The sequence below is a fragment of the Maniola jurtina genome, chromosome 8 (assembly GCF_905333055.1).
Source record: "Maniola jurtina chromosome 8, ilManJurt1.1, whole genome shotgun sequence".
NCBI classification, from domain to species: Eukaryota; Metazoa; Arthropoda; class Insecta; order Lepidoptera; family Nymphalidae; genus Maniola; species Maniola jurtina.
In genome coordinates this window covers 10,730,888-10,757,474 of record NC_060036.1, presented here as the reverse complement: position 1 = coordinate 10,757,474, position 26,587 = coordinate 10,730,888, and the positions used below count along the sequence as shown (strand labels likewise).

General features: G+C 36.9%; 1 protein-coding gene and 2 long non-coding RNA genes across 3 annotated transcripts in view; 2 read left to right on the top strand and 1 right to left on the bottom strand.

Moving 5' to 3' along the window:
* Window positions 1-1,576: 1,576 nt before the first annotated feature.
* Window positions 1,577-25,374, top strand: LOC123867313. Its single transcript, XM_045909298.1, has 5 exons — window positions 1,577-1,636; window positions 22,681-22,913; window positions 23,242-23,345; window positions 23,486-23,607; window positions 23,959-25,374. The coding sequence occupies exons 2-5, from the start codon at window positions 22,683-22,685 to the stop codon at window positions 24,834-24,836; spliced, it is 1,335 nt and encodes a 444-aa protein (XP_045765254.1). The 5' UTR covers window positions 1,577-1,636; window positions 22,681-22,682; the 3' UTR covers window positions 24,837-25,374.
* The window catches only part of LOC123867317, an 11,340-nt gene continuing 2,158 nt past the window's right edge, over window positions 17,406-26,587 (bottom strand). The window contains exon 3 of the long non-coding RNA XR_006796385.1: window positions 17,406-17,464. This is a non-coding gene — a long non-coding RNA (uncharacterized LOC123867317). The remainder of the gene's footprint in view (window positions 17,465-26,587) is intronic.
* Window positions 17,458-26,587, top strand: part of LOC123867316 — a 21,781-nt gene continuing 12,651 nt past the window's right edge. The window contains exon 1 of the long non-coding RNA XR_006796384.1: window positions 17,458-17,598. This is a non-coding gene — a long non-coding RNA (uncharacterized LOC123867316). The remainder of the gene's footprint in view (window positions 17,599-26,587) is intronic.

Sequence of the window (26,587 nt, the reverse complement as noted above, 5' to 3'; positions counted from 1 at the left end):
GAATAAAATAAATAAAAGAGGTCCAAGAATTGATCCTTGAGGAACTCCAGAAGTAATCATAACCAATTTAGATTCATGACCACTGATAACTTGGCATATTTATGGCTAATACCTACTCTGGTTTGCATTTATACACCCAGATAGTTTTTGTCCCTAAAAATATTAGGGTTCACTCGGGATTATAATTTTTGTCGATATCTTAATAACGGTTACATAAATCAATATATCTATACTATAATAGCTGTACTAATATTATTAGTGGGAAAGTACTGTCTGTCTATCACGTCAATACCTGAATACATTTTGATAGGTACTGAGATATCTGGAATCTAGGAGACAAATATGGGAAACATAGGATACTTTTTATACCTAAAAATCAGAGAATCAAAGAGTCAATAAATCCACGCGAGCAAACTCGCGGGCATCACCTAGTGTAATAATATTATGTTGGTAGAGCTCAAAAAGGTAAGTTGCAGAATGTGAGCCTGGAGGAAATATATGGCACTTGTCTAATAGGTTTGTGTCCGCTTTGCTGAAAGACAAAAATATCGCTTCGTGAAAACTGACAAGCTCTCCGGCGGTGTCGCTGAATCTCACATTTTATGGAGAAATTTTATAAGTAGACGCCATTTTGCCTTTCAAAGTCGTCTTACGTAACTTTTAAATGGATATGCATCTGCATACACAGTTTTACATACCTATCTACTTATTTGTATAGTAGGTAGATCCTCCGGAATTTACCTAAACCGTAGACTTTTGCATAGTGGTAATTAATTGACGGAAGGATTACTAAATTATACAAACACAAAAGTTTTAACGCATTTGAAATAAAGTGCCTGAGATAGGCTGGTAGACAAAATACCTACTCGTATCTAAGCCTAAAAACAACATTATACTTGCAACTTTTATATTATGAATAAGTATATTTTTGTTTGTAATTTTATTACTTTGGTAATAATATGGAGAGAGCTCTAATAATATATTTACTAATTCATCAAATGTTTATGAAGTACCTAGGTACCTATCCAGTTCAAAAAACAACAACAAAAAAACTCCTTCAATTCAAAATAATTGTCATAGTTTGCAAATTATTGTTTATCCGTGCACGCTAAATCATTGCACTGATTGAAACGGAACTGTTGTGATTTAATAAGTAGGTATGTAGGTACTATTTTTAATTAGGTCCATTAGAACCCGAAATTATATTTAAGTACCTACCTAATGTAACCAACCCTAAAAAATAAACCAACTTTAATTTATAAATTGTGATATTTACAGAACTGATCTTGATTATTAGAACTTTCGAATTAAAGTAATTATAAAATTGGCGTCCGAGACAATGCGAACTGAATCTCATTGTTACAAAACAAAACAAATGTAACGATACTAGTTAGGATGGTTCCAGCTCCATCGGCCGTGGCGTTCTCGATCGAAATGCGACAATATTGAGCATGCACTCAGTGTGAAGGCACCCTGGCTTGTGTAGGGGTTGTGCTCGTACAAAGAATACGAAGGGCGGGACTGGGCGGGCGGCGGTCCGCCGGGTTGAGGCTGCGATCCCGATTCCCGCGCAGTAGATCGCCGACCGCCGTCTAGAGAGCACGCCGCGCGGCGCACGCACACCACGCACCCGTCGGTACGCGCCACGCTTACACGCACGTAACCCTACCCTCAGTTCACCCTCACCACCCACACCCACACCCACACCCACCCCACCCACAGTGTCGTCGCCCACCCCCACTCACCCTCGCGGATACTAATTGCGCGAAGCACAAATCCTCGCAACTCGCGCAATTATTATCCACAGCGTATTCGGTGTTTGCATGCGCTTTTCCGTCTCCGATTGTTATACCACTTAAAAATGTCAGTCAGTGTATGTCGTAGATTGTTTACGTCGTTTGAGATTTTCACTTTTTTCTCCAACATTTAAAAACTTTATGCGAATAATGATTAACACGATTACTTAATAATTACCATATTTAATTTATTGCTTTAAACTTTGAAATTTAGTACATAATTTTCAAGTTTTACAAATTTAATATTTGACCAACTGCAATTTTTACAAAAACAAACATTTTACAGAATAAAATGGCCTTCCTAATTTCCACTTACAGCTACTGCGTATTTGTAAACATTATTCTACTCACAATGAAACCCGAACTTCTAAGGGAAACTTTACGACTTTAACGTTATTTATTTGCTGGAGTTTTTCTTTGATATACCGCCGGGACCACTCGGCCGCAGCGCTTTTCCAATCCATTCGATCAAACAATTGACTTGAATGCCGGAATAAATGAACGAATAATAATCAGCCAAGGATTTTCCTGTTGTTTGATAAGAGCACTTCAATATTATTTTTTTCGTATAGCTAGCGAATTCACCACGAGTTATTGTCAATAAGATCAGCCTTTTTGGTGAATTTCATGGTTTATAAGTATGGTTGTCTTGTTATTATGCATCCTAACTTCTGGTATTTGAAGAATTTGGTGACTTTCTAGAATACGACTACTTCTCATAGCAGTGATAGCCAAGTGGTTAAGACGACGACCGCCTATTCGGAGGGTCAGGGGTTCGATTCTGGGCACGCACCTCTATCTAATTCAAAGTTTGGTGCGTTTTAAGCAATTTGAATGCTATACGTTAAATGCTTTAACGGAAAGAAAACATCGTGAGGAAACCTGCATCTTACCTGAGTCTGCCAATCCGCCCTTTGGTTAGCGTGCCAAACCCTTCTCAAAGCTAAAAGCCAACGATGGGTTGATCACTTGGATGAATATTAATCATGATAATGACTAGGTACTTCTTAAAAATACCTCCTCCCTACTTTCAAAATAACTTCAAAAAGTAACATCTGTGGTTTTGGAGGTTGGCATAACTAGAATTAACTATTTAATATTTCGTAGAATATTAATATTTTACATGCCTTCCAAACTAATGGTAAACAAATCTACTATATATAAAATTGATTTCGCTTAGCTACAATTTATAATTCTAAACAGAATTACGATTAATTTATTGTGGATTATCATTAACGTATACATCTAACGTATATTTGCTTATTTTACGACCTGGACCAGGCAAATGTAATAAACAACCTTCTGGCACTAAAGGACCCTTGCTTTATTATTCACAAACTCGTGATGGCCCAGGTGGGAGCATAATAAATATGAGAATGTTACTTTCCTTCGCAAAGGTACATAATATGGACAACGTTTTATCCTTTTTAAACCAAAATTCTCTGAAATAGAAAAGAAAAGTTCTTTACTCAAATAAACTATTACTTGAGTGCTTCTGGATCGTTCGGAATAGCAATTCCGAAAAGTTAAGAAAGCCCTTTCTATCGAGACCTAGCGAGAAACTCGGCGGTTGCTCTTTTCAAATATTCTCTCTAATCTCTATAATGCTGTCGATCTAAGATTATCGTTAAGTTATAGGCTTACTAAACATGAATTCAAGTTAACCCCGGAAAAATAAACATACGATATATAGCTTATGTCTGCGACTACACAAATTTCAAACCTCTATTTTACCCCCTTAGGGATTGTATTTTCGAAAATCCTGCCTTAGCAGAAATGTCTGCGTCATATAAATATCTACCTGAATACCCCGATCCGTTCAGGAGTATGAGCTGCGCATTGATAGATCAGTCAGTCAGTCAGACAGTTACCGTTTCATTTTATATATTATGTATTTGGATAATGTCAGACGAAATAAACTCAAAACTTTTAAACTGACACTCAGCCCCAAAACTTTGGGCCTAAATAGCTGAAAGCACAGCAGTTTCTTTATAATGTAGGCAAGGAATAAGTTGGAATTTTCTGAAATTCCCAAGGGGTAGGGAATATTGAAATATTTGGACGAGCGAAGCCGCGAGTGGTGGCTAGTATAACAACTTTTTACGATGAATAAAAATTAATATTTTCATACATTTTATATAGAGCTGTATTTTAGAAATTTTTCGGTTTTTCTTTTTAGCCTGTTTTCCTGCGACAAAAATCTCTGTGTTAAATTGCATCAATTCTGGTTCAGTGGTTTAAACTTAAAGCCGCAAACTCAAATGATGAATTGATAGGCACACTTGAATTAAAATAACTACATAATATATCTGCTTAGTGTTGGTTGTGTTATAATAATATCAAGCTTTCTCTTGTCACTTCGAATACACTTACCACTTTGATTTTCTAATAAATAGAAACAAATAATATGGATTATTCAAGTCTGTTTTACTGAACTAAAAATTGACAGGTCTAAATCTAGTCCGTTTCCGCAGGAAGCATTAGAATAATAGAATAGAATGGAATATAAATATTTTTATTCAAATTAACTTTTACAGATATTTTTGAATCGTTAAAGGCATCTACCAATATGAATTTCTTGTGGCCAGAAATTCGGCGGTTGCTCTTTTAAAGATTCGATAATTACAATATTTCTCCATGAATACAACTAAGTAGGTAATTGCAATCCTGCGCATTGTTGGTGCGAGCTCTAGGTCAAATCCACACGCTCTTTTATCACTTACATAATCTTCGATTGTGAGGATACATTTAAAAGCCTAGCTAGCAATACATTTAAACCTGTCTTTTAGTTTAGTTTATTTGAAGATTGTGCAATTGAATTAGACTCAATATCACTCATGATGTTGTTTCCAAATCTGTTACATGCTACTGCTAACTGTAGCTCGTGTAACCTTCATCATCATAATCGATTTCACTGCGAATGTTGATGTATCGTTCATTGTTCTGTCATCGCTTCGCTTCGCTCGCTATAAATTACGAAGCAAAGTCAACAAGGATGTGTGAAATTAGGTAGGTACCGAAATAGCTAAACTATTTATCTATATTATGTAAAAAGCCGGTCAAGTGCCAGTCAGACTCGAGCAGCGAGGGTTCCGTAATCGGGTATTTTTCCGACGTTTTGCACGATAGGAACATCAGAAACTGTTATGCATCAAAATAAATAAAATCTGTTTTAGAATGTACACTGTACAGGTAAAGCCCTTTTATATGATCCCCCCCCCCCCCCTTGATATAGTTATCTTACTTATGACATGATTCTAGGTCAACGGGATATACCCTATTGGTTTTCTAGACAGACACGACAGACGTACAGACGTACACGACAGACAGGCAGGCAGACAACAAAGTTATCCTATAAGGATTCCGTTTTTCCTTTTTCGTATTTTTCCATTAAATTTGCTTGACCATTCGCTTGCCTTTCATCATTCTTGGTCATTGGGGAATACTCCATTGGTTTTGATTCTCTTGACAGACACGACAGACAGAAAAACAGACAGATAGCGAAGTGAATAAGGGTCCCTTTTTCTCTGGATATACGGAACCCTAAAACCCTAAAAAGACCAAGCGCCCAAACCACTGCTGGGCCTATATTTTAGAAGACTTTCTAAATAATATTATGTTCTGTCATAAAATCTTTATTTATTTCATGTAATATATAGTGGAGTAAACGAAGCATTTTCGTCGGAAGTCCTCAGAAACAGCTCCGATTTTGATGTTTTTTTTTTTAAATTCTTGTTTTTTATACATTATTTAAAATCAGAAACGTTTTGAAGCGGGGAAATAATTTTTAGTATTTTTTTATCCATATATGCGATATTTATCCACGAAGTCCAGAAAAACGCTACTTTCTTTTTGAGAAGTTGTAGAGGAGGTCAAATGCTACAAATGACCTTTAAACACTTATGGGCGAAAACCGCCCGTTTTTGAGTTATTGATCGTTTTCAGAAAAATACGTATTTGTTTCTTTAAAAAAAAAGTGAGGCATATTGCCGACTTTTTATTTAATTTCTACGTACTAGACATCTCAATTAATAATTGTGAATACTAAAATAAAAATAATCTATGTAGGTTCCCCGGTTAGGGATCCAAGACTGTACCAGTTTCATAATTTCTATTGGGTTACTTTGCCAAAAATACTATTTTTTTTTAAAGTTACAGAAATTTTTGGCCTGCAAATTATTTACAAAGCTTCTACACACTCTCAGCTATCTAATGATGTACAAAACTTTAAAATAAGTTGAAAATTAGCTAAAAAAATGATAAAATAATAGCACAAAGGAGAAATTTCTTAACGCTTAAATCTTAAATAAATCGTTCCTATCGATCAATTGAGCTATCCCGTGGCCAATTTTATGATCAGACTTGACCAGATCACATATTCACAGTAAACTGTTACCTCTTTTTAAGTAGAGACTACCTCTAAACAAAGAAAAAACGATTTGTTTAAAATTTAAGCGTTAAGAAATTTCTTCCCTGTGCTATTGTTTTATCGTTTTTTTAGCTAATATTCAACTTATTTTAATGTTTTGTACATCATTAGATAGCTGAGAATCTGTAGAAGCTTTGCAAATAATTTGCAAGCCAAAAATTTCTCTAACTTAAAAAAAAATAGCATTTTTGGCAAAGTAACCCAATAGAAATTATGAAACTGGTACAGTCTTGGATCCCTAACCGGGGAACCTACAAAGATTATTTTTATTTTAGTATTCACAATTATTAATTAAGATGTCTAGTACTTAGAAATTAAATAAAAAGTCGTAAATATGCCTCACTTTTTTTTTTAAAGAAACAAATACGTATTTTTCTGAAAACGATCAGTAACTCAAAAACGGGCGGTTTTTGCGCATAAGTGTTTAGAGGTCATTTGTAGCATTTAACCTCCTCTACAACTTCTCAAAGAGAAGGTAGCGTTTTTCTGGACTTCGTGGATAAATATCGCACATATGGATAAAAAAATACTAAAAATTATTTCCCCGCTTCAAAACGTTTCTGATTTTAAATAATGTATAAAAAACAAGAATTTAAAAAAAAAATCATCAAAATCGGAGCTGTTTCTGAGGACTTCCTAAGATTGGCTATTTTACGGCTTTATTTACTCCACTAATAGTGTACATTAGCTTAGCACTTGGCTTGGTTGCAATATTTTATGGTAATTTCTAGTCAGCCGATTTGTGTATTCCCTCTTTGTTTATAAAGATTAATATTAATCTAATTAAAAATATATCTTTATAAATATTTTGCGATACTAATGTCATAAGTAGGTACGACGTAGACCTCCACTAAGAATGGTTTTTCAGAAATTCCACTTCAGCGAAGTCAAGACGGGTTACCTAGTCCCGATAATAAACCTATATCTTCACTTGAATATCATATTTTTCACTTGAATGGTTTGTTATGAAACTGTTCAAGTGAAAAATACGATTCCCCTCTAAGCAAGGCAGCCTAGCGAGGCTTTTCTTTGACTGGGTGTGCACACACCGCAGAGTTTTCCGAACTTTTCGTAGTCCACCCACAGTCCACCCTCTTAAACGGTAAGCTATTATAATTATTAGATAGGTAACCTTCTCATTTTCTGAGTAGGTTCACAACAGGGTTAAAAAGAAGTTTTATTTTTTAACCCCCGACCCAAAAAGAGGGGTGTTATAAGTTTGACATGTGTATCTGTGTATCTGTCTGTGGCATCGTAGCTCCTAAACGAATGAACCGATTATAATTTAGTTTTATTGTTTGAAAGGTAGCTTGATCGAGAGTGTTCTTAGCTATAATAATATAATCGAAGAAAATCGGTTCAGCCGTTTCAAAGTTATCAGCTCTTTTCTGGTTTTCTTATAGAGGTTTTTGTGTCGGAGGTTTTTTAAATTTTGAGTTATTTATTTGATTTAATTTTGATATAAATTTTTAGGGTTTTGTTAGGGTTTTATACCCGAAGGGTGCCAACGGAGCCTTATTACTTACTAGCCGATGCCCGCGACATCGCCCGCGTGGGTTTAGGTTTTTCTCAATCCCGTGGGAAGTCTTTGATTTTTCGGGATAAAAGTAACCTATGTGCTAATCTAGGATATTATCTATCTCCATTCCAAATTTCAGCCAAATCCGTCTAGTAATTTTTGCGTGAAGGAGTAATAAACATACACACAAACTTCCGCTTTTATAATATTAGTGTGATTACTATTACTACATTGTACTAAATTATTGAATAAAAATATATTCTATTCTACTATGGGACCGTTTTAAGAAGGTATTCTGTGATACAAGTTCAGCTGTCAATAGAACTGATGGACGGTGGATGTGGATGAATGTGAGCACTACGGATTACGGAAATGGTAGCCCGTGTTTAATTTCCCAAGCGAAATAACTATTCGAATCGAATCGACGATTTTAGCTTATTGGCAGATTGATACTCAATCGGATCTAATCTGAACCACGCTTTATAAGTGTTTTTCAAAGTAAGAACCGTGGGAAACCTCAAGCAATTTTACGCCTAGGATGGAGAGGAAAGGGAATTACTAGCCATGCTTAACATATCTAGTTGGATAGGGCTTTGTACACACCCTACTTTTTCATTTAAAAGATACTTTAAACATAAAATTTCGTAAAAATCGGTTCAACCAATGGGTTGTGAGAAGGTAGCAGACGAACATACTTATACGATACGAATACGAATTATGCATTGAGCACTTATTATGAAAGAACCGATAAACCGACAAACATAGTACACCGATGTACCTCCAGTAGTCGCATATAAACGAACTGTAGAACGGAATTTATATTACGAAATAAGTGGCACGAAATTAGTTTCATTATCAAATGCACGAAATAAGACGTTTACACACGCAATTGACAATTAAATTAATGTCGTGAAACTAATTTCGTAATGTAAATTCCGCTTAGCTGATCAGAGCTGGAAAGGGTGATAGGCAAGTTCACCAGTCACCCGGGCGAATCAAATAGACACAGAGCGGCACTAATATGGTAGATATAAGTTTGATTTCTGCGATCGAGTTCCACAAATTGGATTTTCCGGAGGATTGATTTAGAGCTACACAATTTATCGATTTTCTTAGAACATCGCGCATGATTTTATATCTCCTACATTCTAGAAGATAGTATCCCTACGTATTTTACTTCTCTTCATTAGGGTTCCGTACCTCAAAAGGAAAAACGGAACACTTATAGGATCACTATAGTCTGCCTGTCTGTCTGTTGTCCATCCTGTCGTGTCTGTCAATAAAACCTATAGGGTACTTCCCGTTGACTTAGAATCATGAAATTTGGCAGGTAGGTAGATCTTATAGCACAAGTAAAGGAATAAATCCGAAAACCGTGAATTTGAAAAAAAATCATTACAAAAAAAATTAAAATGAGTTTAAATTTTCAAAGAAAACTATACCAAGTGGGGTATCTATCATATGCCCTGAGTCTGATACTGCGAGTCTAACTCGCACTTGGCCAATTAAATCAGAGATTTTGATAACTAAGTACCTACTTAGTAGCTACTCATCACTATTTACGGACAAGTTTTATACAAAAATTCCAAGAAATTCCAAATGTTTTTACAACCATTATTATTATTATCAGTAGAGTGATAACTGAAGAACATTATTATCCTTAGAGCTATCCTAATAGCGTAATTAAACCTTAAACCCGAGGCTCGAAGCCACGTACTTCGCGCCAAGTGATATAAGATCCCCCAAGGGCCTTCAACGACATTCCTCGTTTTATTATGAGCATTATAGCTTTGCCACGTTTTATTTCAGTGTCCATATTTCAAACCAACTTCAAAAATCAGTCAAGGTATTTTTTTTCCTGGCAGCCATTTTGAAATTTTTATTAGGTATTCGTTGTTATAGTGGTATTAGAAATATCTCGAGAACTGTAATAAGTTGAATTTTTTTTTTCTCAAAACGTACCTACAGACGGACGACCATACGAAAATGTAAGGATTTCTAATTGTTTTTGATTGTAAAATATCAAACCACGTTATCCGTCACCGCGTTTTCGTTGGTAATTATTTTAATACTAAAGTATGTCTCTAGCTGCTATCACTCACCAAATCAAATATTTATGCTACTTACGAGTACTATGCTAGCTTCCATTTTTAACCCCCGACCCAAAAAGAGGGGTGTTATAAGTTTGACGTGTGTATCTGTGTGTCTGTGTATCTGTGTATCTGTCTGTAGCATCGTAGCGCCTAAACGAATGAACCGATTTTAATTTACTTTTTTTTGTTTGAAAGGTGGCTTGATCGAGAGTGTTCTTAGCTATAATCCGAAAAAATTGGTTCAGCCGCTTAAAAGTTATCAGCTATTTTCTAGTTTTCTTGTAGAAAAGAAGGTTAGATAACCCTTAGGTTCATAATATTCAAGTGTCAATTGACAAATGTCAAGCTGTCAAGATGGACGTTGCCTAGATATACATAATTATTTATTTGAAAATGATTTGTCGGGGGTGTTGAAATTTTTTAATTTACACTTGTTCATTCTAACTTTGCTTGACCTTTTCGTTCCGCGGATCTTGGAATTCAACGGCAAATCTTATTTCACACTTTATTTGAACTAAGCCTCCAGTTGCGTGCAAGGCTTATAAAAATCTTCTTATTATAAATCTTATTGGCGCGTAGATAAAAATATTTAGTTCTAAATCCTAGTTCTAATTCTTATCATTTTAGTTTATTCTTGGTCCTTGCGTTATCTCCTTTTAGGGAGGCCGAGGGTTCGATCCCGGCAAGCTCCTCTAATTTTTAAGAGTTAGGTATGTGCGTTTTGAGCAAATAAATATCACCTGCTTTAAAGGTGAAGGAAACGCTGCGCCATGTAAAACTGACGCAGGCCGGGCCTGGCCCTGTATGTAATAAGTCCTTCAAAGTAATACCACAAAGTAAGTTCTGAGCAACTTAATGAAGAAACTTTAGCTATTAATTTTATAACTCACGTAGATACATACGAGGAAGTGCACTTTACACAAAGTTATACGATACATTACAAGTTAGGGTAATTCCAGTCTTTAGAACTAAACGTGACGTTAAAAAATATCCCGGTACAATTTCTATAATAACAACTATGATACATAATATACAGTAGGTACTCATTACAGAATTCAAAATAAGGTGATAGAAATTGTATCTGTAGACTTTCGTAGGGAGACAATGTGTCGCCTATTTTACTGGCAACTACTACATACAAAAATAATTTAAAGGAATATACATCCCTAGCAAATCAAATTAGCCACTAAATAAAAGTAGTAAAAAGCTCAAACACAGAAGCTAAAAAGTCTGACCACGCACTTTGCACAGTGCACAGACTAACGCGGTAGGACGAAACATAATATCTCCCATATGATGCCGACATTTTTCATGGACGTTTTGTGCTGTCCTGTCCATAGAATGTTTTTGCCCTCAGTCCTGTCCGTAGTGTGCTTTCGCACTAAAGCAAGTGCCACGGGCGCATTAATAGCGAAAACTGTGGCGAGGACGCCACATGGAACGAAATACAACAAGTGTCCGCCGCGCGCCCGTACCATACATTTTATCTTCATCCTATCCCGATAGTCCGGGACGCTTGCTATATCCTTTTTAAAATAACGAACACTGATGTTTCACTACACATAAGCTCACGCTTCTTATCACTTCTGTAAATATTTTGAAATCTGTTGTACACTAAAACATCATGATGTTTAAGTTGGCTAAACCTACCTACATTTGTTTTGTCGCCTGTTGCATTTCACACTGTATGCGATAGGATAGTAACCGCAAGAGCCCAAGCACTATTGGTGCGACCACGCCTCCTCGGGACAATTTTTTAATAGATGACAACTTAACCCTTGACTGCCATCATTGCCTGGTAAGCAGTTTCAGATGGAAGCGGGCGAACTTGGAAGGGATATGAAACGGTTCCCACGTTTAAATTGCTTGGCGATAGGGCGGTAGCTAGTCATGGTTGAAGTTTTCCAGGAGACAAAACCAGAGGTACTTGAGAAAATATAAATTTATATTCCTCCCACCGGGAATTGTATCCGACACCACAATGCTCACCGCTGAGTCAAAATCTGCGAGAATGACGTGAGATAGCATCGTCACACTTTTTGTGCTTGGGCTGCTACACTAAATTTAATCGAATAGTGCGACAGTACTTTCGTTACCAACAATCTCAATGCACTCGATGATTTCTAATACTATTCCAAAGAAAATATAAAAAAATTAAGTACCTACCTACACTTAGATGAAAGATTTTTTGCACCTTTGTTACCTGTTATCCCCCAAAGCCACCATAACCCAAACTTCATAGACGCTGATCGTTCCTCTCTGTGTTGAGGACAATACGCGTAGAAACCTTCAATTTTTATAAAATAACGAAGGTCCAGCCCTCGCGGGCTCTTAGTCCAATTCTACAAAATATATTTACTTAATTTAATATTCTTTACAGCATTTGTTTTATTAGCCTCTGCCTACCCTATTGAACAAGAGCTTTTATTTTAGGCCATTAACGTACTCTTAACGCGCGTTTCATATTCTATTAAGGGAGCACACCTCGTTTTCCTTTTACGATTCCACATAACAGTATTCTTGAGTAGATTTTCATGTACTTTTCATGCTAAGGAGCATAATCTGTATCAAATAAGCCTCCCATATTCACAGGAGTTTTTCATTTATCGTAGATTAAATATTATAAGGCTAGTCATACGGACTAGTCGCACTTTGAATGCATTTCCTACGAATTTGACTCGGGCAAACACGTACAAACAAATACAAACACGCATGAATAATTCTGAGTACTTAGTCATACTTAATCTCAGAATGGAAAGGGTTAAACCATAGTTTACTACCTTGGCTAAGTGCGGATGGACAAAGTCTACACACCTTTAAGAATATTATGGAGAACCCTCAGGAGACCTATAAAGTATACTCTAACTATGCTTAGAGCAAAGTTTCAGTTAAAACCGGACAAGAAAAGACAAATCTGTTGCGTATTAACTCGAAGTAAAGTCTGAGCAAAGCCAAAGTAAGCTCATCTAGATCCTCAAAAATATCGGTGTAATTTCGAATATAAACTCTAAGTATTAGTTATATCTATCTACCTATAGTTATGAAGGAGGTAGTGAAGTGTTATTAGAAAATGCTTTTAAGGCTTTTGTTGTTTTGCTTCAGGTATATAGAGCTCTGCCCGTCCAATAATATTCTCGAGTCAATGCACAATCCTTTTGGTAGTAGGGCTCTCTCCGTCACTCGTTTCATACAATCGTAGTTCCAATTTCATTTGAATATCAAGCAACCAAAGTCCATGAAGTTTTGCAGACATATTCTAAAAACTAATATCTGTGTCTGTGGTGTTTTAGAATTTTCTAAAATATGTAGTTTTAAAATTACAGGGGTTCAAAGATTTCTATGTAAATTTTTAAGACCGCGTAACTTTGAAACCGAATATTTTAACAGAAATCTGGAAAACCACAGACATAGATATTAGTTTCTAGAATATGTCTGCAAAACATGGACTTTGGTTGCTAATATATTCAAATGAAATTGGAACTACGATTGTATGAAACGAGTGACGGAGAGAGCCCTCTTAAGTGGATGGATTTTAACTGTCACACATCGAATTCGTGTCACACACGCCGTGACGTCCTAGTGTGTTAGCGCTTTTGAATATCGTAAAAAAAGAAACGTAAGTAAAAAGAAAAGTGGAAACAACGTTTACAAGACCGAAACGGTTTTCCTCAGCGTAATTAAACCCGAAGTTTGCCTCACGCACTTCGCGACAAGCATCAAATGATATTTAAGAATCCTAAAGACCCCTGACGCCATTCTTCCTTTTATTATCAGCCTTTTAACTTTGCCACGTTTTATTGCCCTTGTCTATAGCTTATATACCTACTCTTGAATCCTCAGGGTCAGGAGTTTTAATAAAACTGTTTCTTTTCTTTAAGTATTTTCTTTTTCTCATTTTATGAATTCCTACTATTTTCAAAGGATTTTTACTTAATTAAAATTGACTATCACTATCTACGCAATTTTACTGAAATTGAAAGTAGGTATATATTGTGCTCATCTTTCATAGTTTTACTACATTTGGCAGACATTTATCACACAACGACAATGTGACTAATTCTGTTGTTCACAATCTCTTAAAAACTGAAATGGCAGGTATAAATGTATCGCTATTCCTTTCGTAATGCTTCTTGCAGAAAAGAATAGCACTAGATTTAGACCTGTTGATGTAGTTTAGATATTGTGTATAGGTATAACAAATGTACCTACCCCACGCAAGTCCCACGCACTTTGCGACAGGCATCAAATGATATTTAAGGATCCTATCTCTGACGCCTTTCTTCCTTTTATCATCAGCCTTTTAAATTTTCTACGCTTTAATGCCCATGTCTCAAGTTTTATCTCCTCACACTTCAGTCCCCAGAAGTTTTAATAAATCTGTTCTTTTTCATATTTTTCCTAAAGCATTTCTTTTTTTTTTTAGATAGGTAGTACGTACTTACTGTGTAAGGATTTTATGAAATCTTACTATTGGCAAAGAAATTTTGTCTTTAATACTTATTCTTATTTAATATTATTCACTTTCTGCTCGAGTTTACAGAAGTGTGCTGTACGTATATACGTATATATTCATACTTAGAAATCTTTACTACATATTATTATCATCGCCTTTTTATTAGTATGGACTTTGGAGGTAGGTACCTACCTGTGTGCATGAAACATCTTACTTTGCTTCAATCACTTATCTACTCAGATAAAACGCCGTCTGTATTTTGTACAATTTTACCAATAATTTTACAGATTCCAGAACATCCATGATTATGATCTGTTTTACCCACCGAGGACATTCATGTCTTCCGCCTGTCCCCGATTTTATTTCTTGTTATTATTTATAGTTAGGTAGGCGAAAATCACTGCTGAGGGACTCAGAAAATTGATAATAATTGTGATATATCACCAAGCCGTGAAATGGGCTTGCTCCCTTGAGGGATTAAACTCTACGACTTTTTCTATAGAAACCTACACGTTCACAAATCAACCTGATGCTAATAATGCTATATAATACAAAATCTTAATATTTATCTTTCACTTTAACTCGCTATATATGTTACTGAACGTAGTAGGTGCAGTATTCAACTTCAATTTAACGACATTCAAACATATCTATGCATTCAAAACAACTCATGAAAATTGTGTAGAAATATCTGCTCCACTGTATTAAAATTCAAACAGTCTTTAGAATAGATGAGCGAGCACTTGCCCACTCGTGCAAAGCTGAAGTGAGTGGGGCTGGTAAAAAGAACATTTGTAGTTTATTTTAGAACTCGTAGACTAATTAGAATCTTTAATCTTTATACTAATAATAACAAAACGAAAAACATTCATCGAGTTAGACGACGAGTGTCTGTTTCTTTCAATAATACATTAAACAACTTAAAACTCGTTTATCAAACTTTCAAGGGGTGAAAAGAAACTAAAGAGATCCAGCTTGATTTGGATAGCGAAAGTACCTACTTACATAGTTTAGCTATGTATATTTTCTAGCTCCCATGACAAAGTTCTTACTTCTTTGGGAGTAAGTGGTCAAAACACTTATGTGAGCATTATTTTTGCAAAATAAAGATTGTTTATTTATTTATCTATAAGCTAAGGGTCCTAAATTACGTAAAGCTTACGTTAACATTATTATTATCATGATCAACTCATCGCCGGCTACGCTACTGAGATCGGTCATCCTCTCAGAATAAGAAGGGTCAAAGAAGGAAGGCTGCGGCCATTATAGTCCTCCGCCAAATGCGAATTAGCATACTTCACACACCTTACGAACATTGAGGAGAACTTTCTGGCATATAGGTTTCCTCACGATGTTTTCCTTCACCGTTAAAACAAGTAATATTTGATTGCTTAAAACGCACATATTAACTTCGAAAAGTTCTATGGGTGTCTGGGATCGCACCTCCGATCCGAGAAAAGAAGGGTCACGAAAACATATCCATCACAAAAACAAATTTTTCACAGACGTTTTATATTTCAAAGTGAACGTCCATTTCCTTTTTACGATTTCACATTACGATATTTCTGAGTAGATTTTCATGTTAGAAAAATAATTTGTTTCCGATAGGCGATCGTAATCCTTAGAGCTTTGCTTAGTTGCAGTACGAGCTTCCGAATAAGTTCGACCTTCATCCATCTGTTGGCCACGTGGAAAGTATTTTTTTATGAATCGTGATACTAAGAATATATACCGCGCGACTGGGTTGCTTGAAATTCAAGACTAACTTTAATTAAAGTTAGAGTAAAAATGAGTTTTTATAGGTTTTTAATATCATCAATCATTTGTTAATAGAGGAATTCAATACCAATTCAGAAAATTAAGGTTACCAAAAAAAAACCGGTGCATGTCATGGCACTTTAAAGCTTGAAAATAGTGAATTTTTTTCAATTTTCAAATATTTTGAAAGTAGTGGCGCAGTGGGTGGTGAGCATTGTGGACTTAGAAGTGGGGGCTCTCGGGTTCCCGGGTTAGTATCAAAAGCATTCTAGCAACTTTTTATGGCAAAGTCATTTTTGACGACCTCCTTGGTGCAGTGGAGTGCGCTTTGGTCCTATTAATGGAAGGTCCGGGGTTCGATTCCTGGCAGGGGAAATTTAGAATTTTATAATTTCTAAACCTTCTCTGGTCTGGTCTAGTGGGAGGCTTCTGCTCAGTACCACCCTATGGGTAAAGCCGTACTGCCAGCGATTTAGCTTTCCGGTACGATGCCGTGTGGAAACCGATAAGGGGTAGGTATGGATTTAATAAAACTGCCATGCCATGGATGCGTGTAATATCACCTAGTGGTGAGTGATGATGTATCATCACTTACCACCAGGTGATATCACAGTCAAGGGCTAACTTGTTATAGAATAAAAAACATTTTTAAATATTTATAGTACGAATTCGTGGAAAAAAGCTAGTTGTTACATGCGAGTTTGTAAAATAAAATGTAAGTTTCCACCATGGCGTGGGGTAATGAATAATGACGCGTTTCATGTATCTAACTCTTGTCGCACATGAAAAATCCCAGGTTGACATTTTTAGTCGGATTTTCTCGATTTTCCGATAGATTTTCTTGTCATTCTTGATAAGGTTGTTTGTATACCCAATAAATCACGGAACCGTTCACGTGATATGTTGATTACAATGTACAAAAGCAAGGCCATATAATATTGTGTATGTAGAGTGATTTTTTTGGCTCCTGAAAAGTAATATATTTATAGAGCCGAAAGCGTTATTACGTGTAAAATTTGAGAAAGGACTCGCCATATTTGCTATGTGTATACAGCTGTCTATGTCGAAAGAAGGTGCGTTATTTTGACTTTGCTCCGACTTTGCTTAGAGTTTAAACGAGATGACTCGTTTTAAGGTGCATTAAACGGGTCTAACTGCGAAATTCAAATTTAATTTGGTTTTTTCACAATTTGTAAACTAATACGACAAAGTAGGCTATGGCATTCTAATAGCTCCAATGGCAGTATTATCTCCTCAGGTTTATATAAAAAGCGTTCGGCTTAAGAAATTAGTCATGATAATGAGTTTGACATGAGTTAATCACAAATTAGTCGATACTCTGACAAATCTGAACTCAGTCCAAAATAATCTCGTTTCTCGCTGCCGTCTCGTTGATAGCGGTGTCAGACAAACGCTCTAACACCAAACCGGGACAACTAACTTACTGACCGGGATACCGGGACACAACGCTTCAGACCGGGACATGTCCCGGTGTACCGGGACGTATGGCAGCCCTACCGTAGCGAGGAAATGGCTGCCACCATTTCCTCGTTACAGTCCGGTGTGGCAGACCAGGATCACTTAACTAAGTTATCGTCAAAGTCTCCACAAAGAAACAGAGTTAATCACTTATACTTAAAACTTTCACTATAGCAATTTGAAACAATCAAGGCACCTGGTGAGCTTATCAGCTGACCAGGCTATCATCGCAAACCATTCTAAGCTGTCACAGTAATAGTCACTATAGCCAGGAAATGGCCGGCATATTTCTTCGCTACGGTGCAGTGTGGCAGACCGGGGTCATTTAACTAGGTCATCGTCAAGGTTTCCACATCGATCCAAAATTAATCCCTTATACTCAAAACTTGCATTATAGCAATTTGGAACAATCAAGGCGTCTGGTGAGCCGATAGCATAGCAAGTCGTTCAAATGTTGTCACAGTAATAAAGTCACCGTAGCGAGGAAATGGCCGGCACCATTTCCTCGCTACGAAGCGATGTAGCAGACCGAGATCACTTAACTAAGTCATCGTCAAGGTCTCCATATCGATCAAGAATTTTATAGATCCCTTATTCTTAAAAATTTTATTCCACATTCGATTTTGTGTAGTCTTGTCCAGTCTTTCCACTTGCAATTTTGGTTTTACCCTAGTTTCTGTAGAAACTAGCGCTAAATTACCCTAAAAAGTGCCCCAATAGCAATTTGAAACAATCAAGGCGCCTGGTGAGCCGATAGCATCGCAAGTCATTCAAAGTTGTCACAGTAATAAAGTTACCGTAGCGAGGAAATGGCCGGCACCATTTCCTCACTACTAAGCTACGATCCAGTGTGGCAGACCGGGATCACTTAACTAGGTCATCGTCAAGGTTTTTACATCGATCCAGAACCCTTTTTTTTAAAAATTGAATCCTATATTTGACATTGTGTCCAGGGTTTCCACTTACGATATTGGTTTTACCCTAATTCCTGTAGGAATTCGCCCTTGACCCTTAAATTTTATTTTGAAATGACCTAATTTAGGGTGCATAACTATTTCGCTTTCACGAATCGAAATCTTAAAACTTTTGTGACTAAGCTGGTGTTTGGTTGTAATTTTCTTTTTTTAATCCGTCGATCACTTACGAATATTAATTAATATAGCTAGCTAACCTACTTCTACCTTACATAATGCTACTACTCTGCAATGCAGTTATTTTTTAATTCAGCCATTTCTCGCTATCCTCTTCGGTAAATCTAAAAAATTCAACATTGAGTGGCTAAAAATAGCGTTATCACCAGAAGAGAAATTTGACCCTAAATTACCGTAAATACCTGTCGACATAATGCCTTTAAAGCATAATAATAGCCTAAATAATATCCCAAGCCGTACCCTTAAAGTGGACACCTTTTTGTTACCTTTTCATGGCAATTTTATTTTTGCCAATTTTTCTACATAGATATCTTAAATGGCTTGGCTTGCAGTCTGGAATGCATAAAGTGCTTACTGTATACATCCATACTTGATATACAGTAAAATGAATCATCGATTTTATCGTTAGGTATTGATAGAAGACTTTGACCTTTAGAACGCTCTGCATGGATTGATAGTCAATAATCCTCATTCTGAAAATTTTTAGAGAGTATATCTGGAATAAATTAACATGAAAATGACATCGACCGCAAAGCGCTCTGTAGTTATCAAAGTTGTACAGCGAGAAATGCATGTTAACAGGGCTCTCTCCGTCACTCGTTTCCACACGTTTCATACAATCGTAGTTCCAATTTCATTTGAATATTAAGCAACCAAAGTCCATGAAATTTTGCAGACATATTCTAGAAACTAATATCTGTGTCTGTGGTGTTTTAGATTTTTCTAAAAATATGTAGTTTTAAAATTACAGGAGTTCCAAGATTTGTATGAAAATTTTTAAGACCGCGTAACTTTGAAACCGAATATTTTAACAGAAATCTGGAAAACCACAGACATAGATATTAGTTTCTAGAATATGTCTGCAAAATTTCATGGACTTAGGTTGCTTAATATTCAAATGAAATTGGAACTACGATTGTATGAAACGAGTGGAAACGAGTGACGGAGGAGCCCTCTTAATTCCTGAGCTGTCACCATGAAACGCATATCCTGAAATGTTGGTTGTTTTTGTAAAAACTTATTATATGAAATGAACCTCGGTTGAAAATCAATTGTCAACCGAGAAACCCACCGCGTTTCTCGATTGAAAATTGAAATAGGTAGGTAGTAGGTACATGCTGTGTATTTTAGGATTAAGTTTTCGTGATCTTTATTTTTTCTGTGTTTCTGTTTTTTGTACTGTATACTGTGTTTGCATTATGGTTCTAAACAAAAGAATATTTAGTTATTTTCTTATTTTCAAAATCAATGGTTATTTTATTTTAAAATAAATATGTACAAGGAACTGGATTATAATCGCCAAAATAGAATTACCTAAGTTTGTTGTTCCTTGTGTATCACGTACTTCTTACAAAGTAAGCCCGCTTCCAACCAACATTTAAAAAATAAGATGGGTAATATCTTAAATGTTATATAGAGAAAATACTTATTTATTTATTTTTATTCGATGAATCTAAAACTAGTGAACCAATTTGAATAGTTATATTACCAAGCTGTTTTATTCAGAACTGACATAATATCAACTAGTAACAAATTGACTGTACATGTACAGAGATTCAAACCATCGCATTTACAATAAAGACGTAAAACAGTGCCCTGAGTGACTGAATCTAACTATGACAATTATTTGAACTGAATTTCAAAGGTCTATATGAGTTGATAAATAAAGATGCTGCGCCACTTCGTTACTTCTCTGAGGGTTGTCCCAGTCTACCCTAAATCGATGGCACTGGGGATCGATGTGAGATTCACCTACGCTTTTAGTAATGACTATGGAGCTATGCTGCGCTCATCCTTGATGTTCGGCAACGAAGTATTTACCTACAATAGCAAGGTGCCTCCCAATATACGTAGATGACTATACTACTACCTGTGCTACTACTGCCAGTAGAACGTGGTAGGTCACATGAGTAGATATGGAACGGTCTCGGTCACTCTACTAGGTCACAGCTAGGGTTGCCGCGCCTTTATAGAGTCAATAATTTTTTATACTTATGTATAAAAACTAAATGATGCCTACAACTTCATCCGCGTAGATTTACCTATCTGGGTTTAAAATTAAAACCTCCTTTGGAACTTCTTAATTTTCCTATGTCAAATCTTTTACTATACCCATCCAAAAAATTACATCGAAATGTTGCTCCGTTGTGGCGTGATTGAATGACAAACCAACAAATAAACACTCTTTCACATTTATAACATTAGTAAGATTTAAAGTTTATTCAAACCAGCAAATTAGAGTTTAATCTCTCGCTCTCAGCTTCTGCATTAGATAGGATAGGATAGAATTTTTTTTAAAGTTCTACATTGGGCAAGAAAAGCTCTACTTAAAAATGTCATGTTACTTCAATGTCTATTATGTTTTAGTTATGTTTAAATACAGTTAAAATTAATTTTATAAATATATACTTACAAAATTTTAAGACAATTATTGTTTTTAGGTGGTTTGAGTACCTTTAAAAATATAACCTGAGCAATTTAAATTTCAATTTATTAGAATAAAGTTATGAATATATTTAAATACAGAGGAACATATATTTAAGGATAATAGTATCCAATAAATAATATATGCCTCGTTTGTAAATCACAATTTATAGGTCCATAAATTATGATTTACGAAAATGGTTCGCGCTTTGTATGTTTATTGTTCTAATAGAAATGTACGACTTTTGCTCGAATAGTCGTAAATAAGCAGGAAATCTTTGGATTCCACCCACATGAAAATCAGCTAATATTTCTTTCCTCGGAATTTATATTTTTTGAACATATCGGATATTTGTAATTCGAAGACGTGGATTGAGTTTCAGTAATAGGTAACCGAACATAGCTTCGGAGTTCGGACCCATGGTATCTATTAAATTCTAAGTAGTGAGATTTTTATTGTATTTTGTAACCTCAGAAACGTTTCTCTATAAACTGATGGAAATTACCATATGTATAGATCTACTGTATTTGCGGCATATGACAGACGAAATGCACGATGTATCCCCAGTGAATAAACCGCATTGTCTACAAATCACCTGACAGCCCTTGCCTTGCAGCCTTGGCGTTGGTACCTGTTGATATATCGATTCAGAATCCCCGGGATATGGTAACACACTGTTGCACTTTGCTTCTGAAAGCTCGGACAAATAAGTCCATGACTGAAAGCTACGACTTACCTTAATCGATTTCATGAGTTTAGCAACTCCATTGTATATCTTATCATGATTCAAACTACTCGTACTTAAATTAATGTTCTAACGTTAAGACTAACATTCATACTAAATTCACACCTCGATCAAAAAATTTTCTGCTTCCTGACCTTAATCCAAGCTACGTGGGTTCGACACAAAATATCTTTGTCTTCTTCTTCTACTTACTTTTGTCATCCGGTCACACGTTATTCACCCTTTTCTCACGTACCTATATCCTCTTTCACGCAATCCATCCACCTTTTCTTTGGTCTTTCTCTCCTCTTTATTCCTTCCACATGCATATTTAACATTATTTTTAGTGATGTGATTCGCATTACTTTAAATGGATATGGGACATATACAACAAGGGGATTCTCTTATTCTGTAAACAATAAACATACAAAGTAGGTAGGTAGGTATTAATTGGAAAATAAATAATAGCTGATGGTATAGCTACATGATCTTTGCAAGTTTAATTATCATAAACTTACTTGACGTTCTGCGTTCATAGCAAGAAATTACTGAAGTCTGAAAATTACGTGTAGTTATTCATAATAATCAGTACCTCCCGCAGAGTGGCTCATAATTAAATGAAAGCAGGTGTCGGGCGGAACTCAAGTACCGAGCGTACGGTATATTAAATTAAAAATTGCTTTTGCTGCTTAGGTATTTTGAATTAAAAGTAAACAGCGAAAATACAACAAAAATAGACTTAATTCGCTAGACTTTCAATGAATTATAAAAACTATTATTTTAGGAGGCGGATGTCCTAAGCACTATTCTATCAACGGTTCGGTTTATTCTATGTAGGTATATTTTCCCACAGCTATGATGCGGCGCGGTTCAATGGCGATGGCCGGCGGCGGCGAGCCTTTGATCGTAGTGGAGGAAAGCGGGGCTGAAGAGTCGGAGGCCTGCTACCGCGCGCCCCTCCCCATCCGTGGCTTCTCCGAGGACCAGGAGTCCCCGCCAGACCCTTACCATCTGTCGCCGTGGCGTGAAACGCGCAAGCATTCGTTACCAACACCCTCCTGCACGTCGGGACCTACAGCTAGTCAGGTAACACATGAAATACATAAATCTCCAGTCACCTTTTAAACAATTAAATATCACTTTCTCTAACGGTGAAGGAAAACATCGTGAGGAAACCTGCATGTTAGCGATGATGTTCTCAAAGATGTATGAAGTCTGCCAATCCACACTTAGCCAGCGTAATGGCCAAAACTTTCGCATTCTGAGAGTAGTAAGCCGATGATGGGTTTCGATGATAAAATTAACAAAATTCATTCAATTTAGGCTTCGCTAAAATATGTTGTGATTATAATACGTAGGCCCTATATGAACACGAAATGCATCTCGATCACTCAATGTATTTATTTTGTGACAGGTACGTCGTCTGTCCGAAAGAGGAGAAGGCGCAGCTCACGAGGCGCGGGAAGCTGCATTCCTGGCTACTTTAAGTCAGGTTTCACCACAGCCAGGTGGTCGAAGGTATGTCTGAAAGACATGAATAATAATAATTAATTCATTATTACAATTACATGTACCTAAGAGGTACATACTCTATTATTATTTTTCTAATAAGAACTGTTTTTCTACAACAAATAGCTTACAAAGAGTTTTCTTTTCAGACATTCCGTAGTAACAATATCAAGAGTGCCTCAGGCGCTGTTCGGACGAGGCCGGCGAGAATCAATCGCGGCGTTCCCCGCCCTCGGCAGTCGACGTGACTCGGGAGCGAGTATTAAAAAATGTAAAACAAATATTTTATCATGTTCATTGAATAAATTATTAACAAGCGTATTAAAAAGTTTCCAAATAATCCCCGACTCAGGTTTGCACTCCATCTTTTTCAACCCGCACATTAAACCGCATTAAATCCACCATTTTGTTTTTAAGAATTGTATGTACCCAGTGACGCTCGCACCATCAAGAATATAATAGTATCATTTATCAAAATTGGTTCAGCCATTGAGTATTTACGAGCGTACATCGGAGCGGACGTACATCATAAAGGTCCAACATATAACCATCCTTTTGGGATTCGAGTAAAAATGATAGATGATATATGTTGATGTGTTCAAAGCAAAAACTCTTTTTACAGGCCCACCTGCTACAGACACGCTCGGCAGCACGCACAATCTCCAACTGGATATAATGGACGACATAGTACAGGCTCGGAAAGTACGAATGCGTTTATGGAATACGTCAAATGAAAAGGTTTGCGAAGTGCAACCTCTGGATGAGCGGTCTCCTAGTAGCGGCTCAGTGAGGTACACAAACCGAGGACGCAGACATTCGGACTTCATGGGTGCACAGTTACCGCCCATCCCAGCTCGTCGCCGTGCCTCGGAAATGCCTCCACCTCCCCCCATTCCACCGCGTACTGGAGCAGGGGTCGTGTGCACAGACACAGATCTGAAACTCATGCTCAACGCTCTGACATCGTCAGCCACGGAAATCGACCGGTGCGGCAAGCCTGAACTGAAAAATAGACGACTAGCAGACATGCGCTCGAGCAGCTTCGATGCGTCAGCACTGAGGGAAAAACTAACAGAATCTGGAGCTACTTGGTTCGCTAGGCGACATCAAACATTAGCAACTAAAAAGAAAGAAAATGAAACCAGGAAACCTAAAGTGACATTCGCACCTGACTCCAAGCCGTCTTCGGGCGACGCAGCTGCCGTAGTTTGGGACAGGCCGACCGGTTCTGTCGTGGACGCCAGTGCGCTCGGAAGTGCTATAGAAGTTTTCCTCCGAAGTGGTGGCACTGCAAGCCCTGGGCCATCTACGTCCGGCGCACAAATCCCCAAAGAGACGACGATATCTAAAACCGAGAGTGAAACACGGCCGACACCTAGCACGAGTAAAGCGGGGCGCAGCGAAGGCGAGCGCTGGTTTCTGAACAGATCCGAGGAAGAAGAGCCTTCGGAGGGATGCGATGCCACGCTGTGCTCGTCGCTAAAAGACCTTTTCGTGTAGGCATTTCAAATTCAAATATTACATAGTTGTCAAGTACTGACTATATTTTCTCAGGTGGTGAGTGAAACGCGAGATACTTCTTAGTCATGTACGCTCGATGTACCTTACTTCATGAATCTTTCAATGTGATAGACTGAACGCCCGCGCCGGCGCCGGTCGTCCTGAGTCGACTCACGACCGACGTCCGCTCTGCGTCATATTATTTATAGAGTAAATTCTATTTTCATTGTAAATTTTTCGATATTAGAAAACAAAGTTATTAGACTTATTGTTAGTTAGAAAATTGTAAGTATTTGTAATAAGGGCCGCGCGTTTTCCACTCCGGCCGCGCGCCGGCACTGCGCGCGCGCCCACATCCCCGCCCCGTCTCGTCGGACAGTCTTCGTCTTGTAATCGAATGTTAACCATTAACAATTTTATCTTTGTCATTGTATAGCAGATAATCAAAAGAGACGTCGCGTCGGGAGAAACGTACGCTTAATAGACGAATGCGACTTCCAGTCGTCATAATATATCAATAAAATTTTTATCGATGTTTCTTGATATTTTATTTTATTTCCTATAGTACCCAATGAGAGACCTTGACCAACAAAAATAGTTTCAAAGCCTTTTAAATATTTTGTAAGCACTTAGCGTGACGTTTATAATGGCTCGGCCTTTATCTCATATTAGATAACTAGATCAAGTTGTAAATTTCAGGAGAAGGCAATCTAAAGCGAAAGGATCTAATGTTTACGAGCTCGACAGACTGAAATCCAATTGAAGGTACTTACGAGTAAACTTTAGCAATTAGAAGACGCCTGTGGGTGATTTCTGTACCGAGCGTAGGCATACCTATTTTATGTTTACATTCCACAAGCATAGCAATTTCGACTTTAGACGTCCCTTTGGTTTTAAGAGCACCCCCACTTAGTTTGAGTTGTTTCAAGATATACCGCCAGTTATAACTACCTCCTATCCTTACTACTGAAAATAGTTGTAATATATAGAATTGTAGTATATTATAAGAGTAGTAATATATTAATAATAATAATAGAATAGAATATATTATTTTTATTCAAATAAACTTTTACAAGTGCTTTTGGATCGTCAAAATAATTTTACCACTGGTTCGGAATGGCGTTCCTAGCGAGAGGAACCAGCAAGAAACTCGGAGGTTGCTCTTTTCAACTGTTTAATTTACAATAATATGCCACACTATACAAGTTTTTTATACAATTTTTGTCATTTACATAATCTTCGATTGTAAAATATGCTTTTCTCAGGAGCATAGTTTTCATCGATTTTTTAAACTTGTGTAAATGCAAAATTGATTACGGAATTTTGTTATATAGTTATAGTTTAATATATTTTTAATGAAATGGCTATATTACAATTCTTTGAGTAACAGTAAAAACTCTTATCCAATCAAAACTACTTTTAAATGTAAAAAAACAGTCTAAACGAAATTCAGCAACATTGAAATAAGGAACCATAAAAAAAGGTAAGTTAATACAGTTACGTACGTAGTTTGAAGCATAAAAGTATCACTTACTGGTTTGAACATCCATCCATCCATCCATCAGCCTGTATGCGTCCACTGCTGGACATAGGCCTTTCCAAGAGCGCGCCACCAAACACGGTCCTCCGCCTTCCTCATCCACCCGCTCCCCGCCACCTTCTTCAGGTCATCGGTCCAGCGGGCAGGAGGTCGTCCCACACTGCGCTTACCGGTACGCGGTCTCCACTCCAAAACACGTCTGCCCCATCGG

Coding starts and splice junctions, on each gene's coding strand:
- LOC123867313 (XM_045909298.1), top strand. CDS start 22,683: ATGATGCGGCGCGGTTCAATGGCGATGGCCGGCGGCGGCGAGCCTTTG. Junction 22,914..23,241: donor CGGGACCTACAGCTAGTCAG/GTAACACATGAA, acceptor ATTTTGTGACAG/GTACGTCGTCTGTCCGAAAG. Junction 23,346..23,485: donor CCACAGCCAGGTGGTCGAAG/GTATGTCTGAAA, acceptor TTTTCTTTTCAG/ACATTCCGTAGTAACAATAT.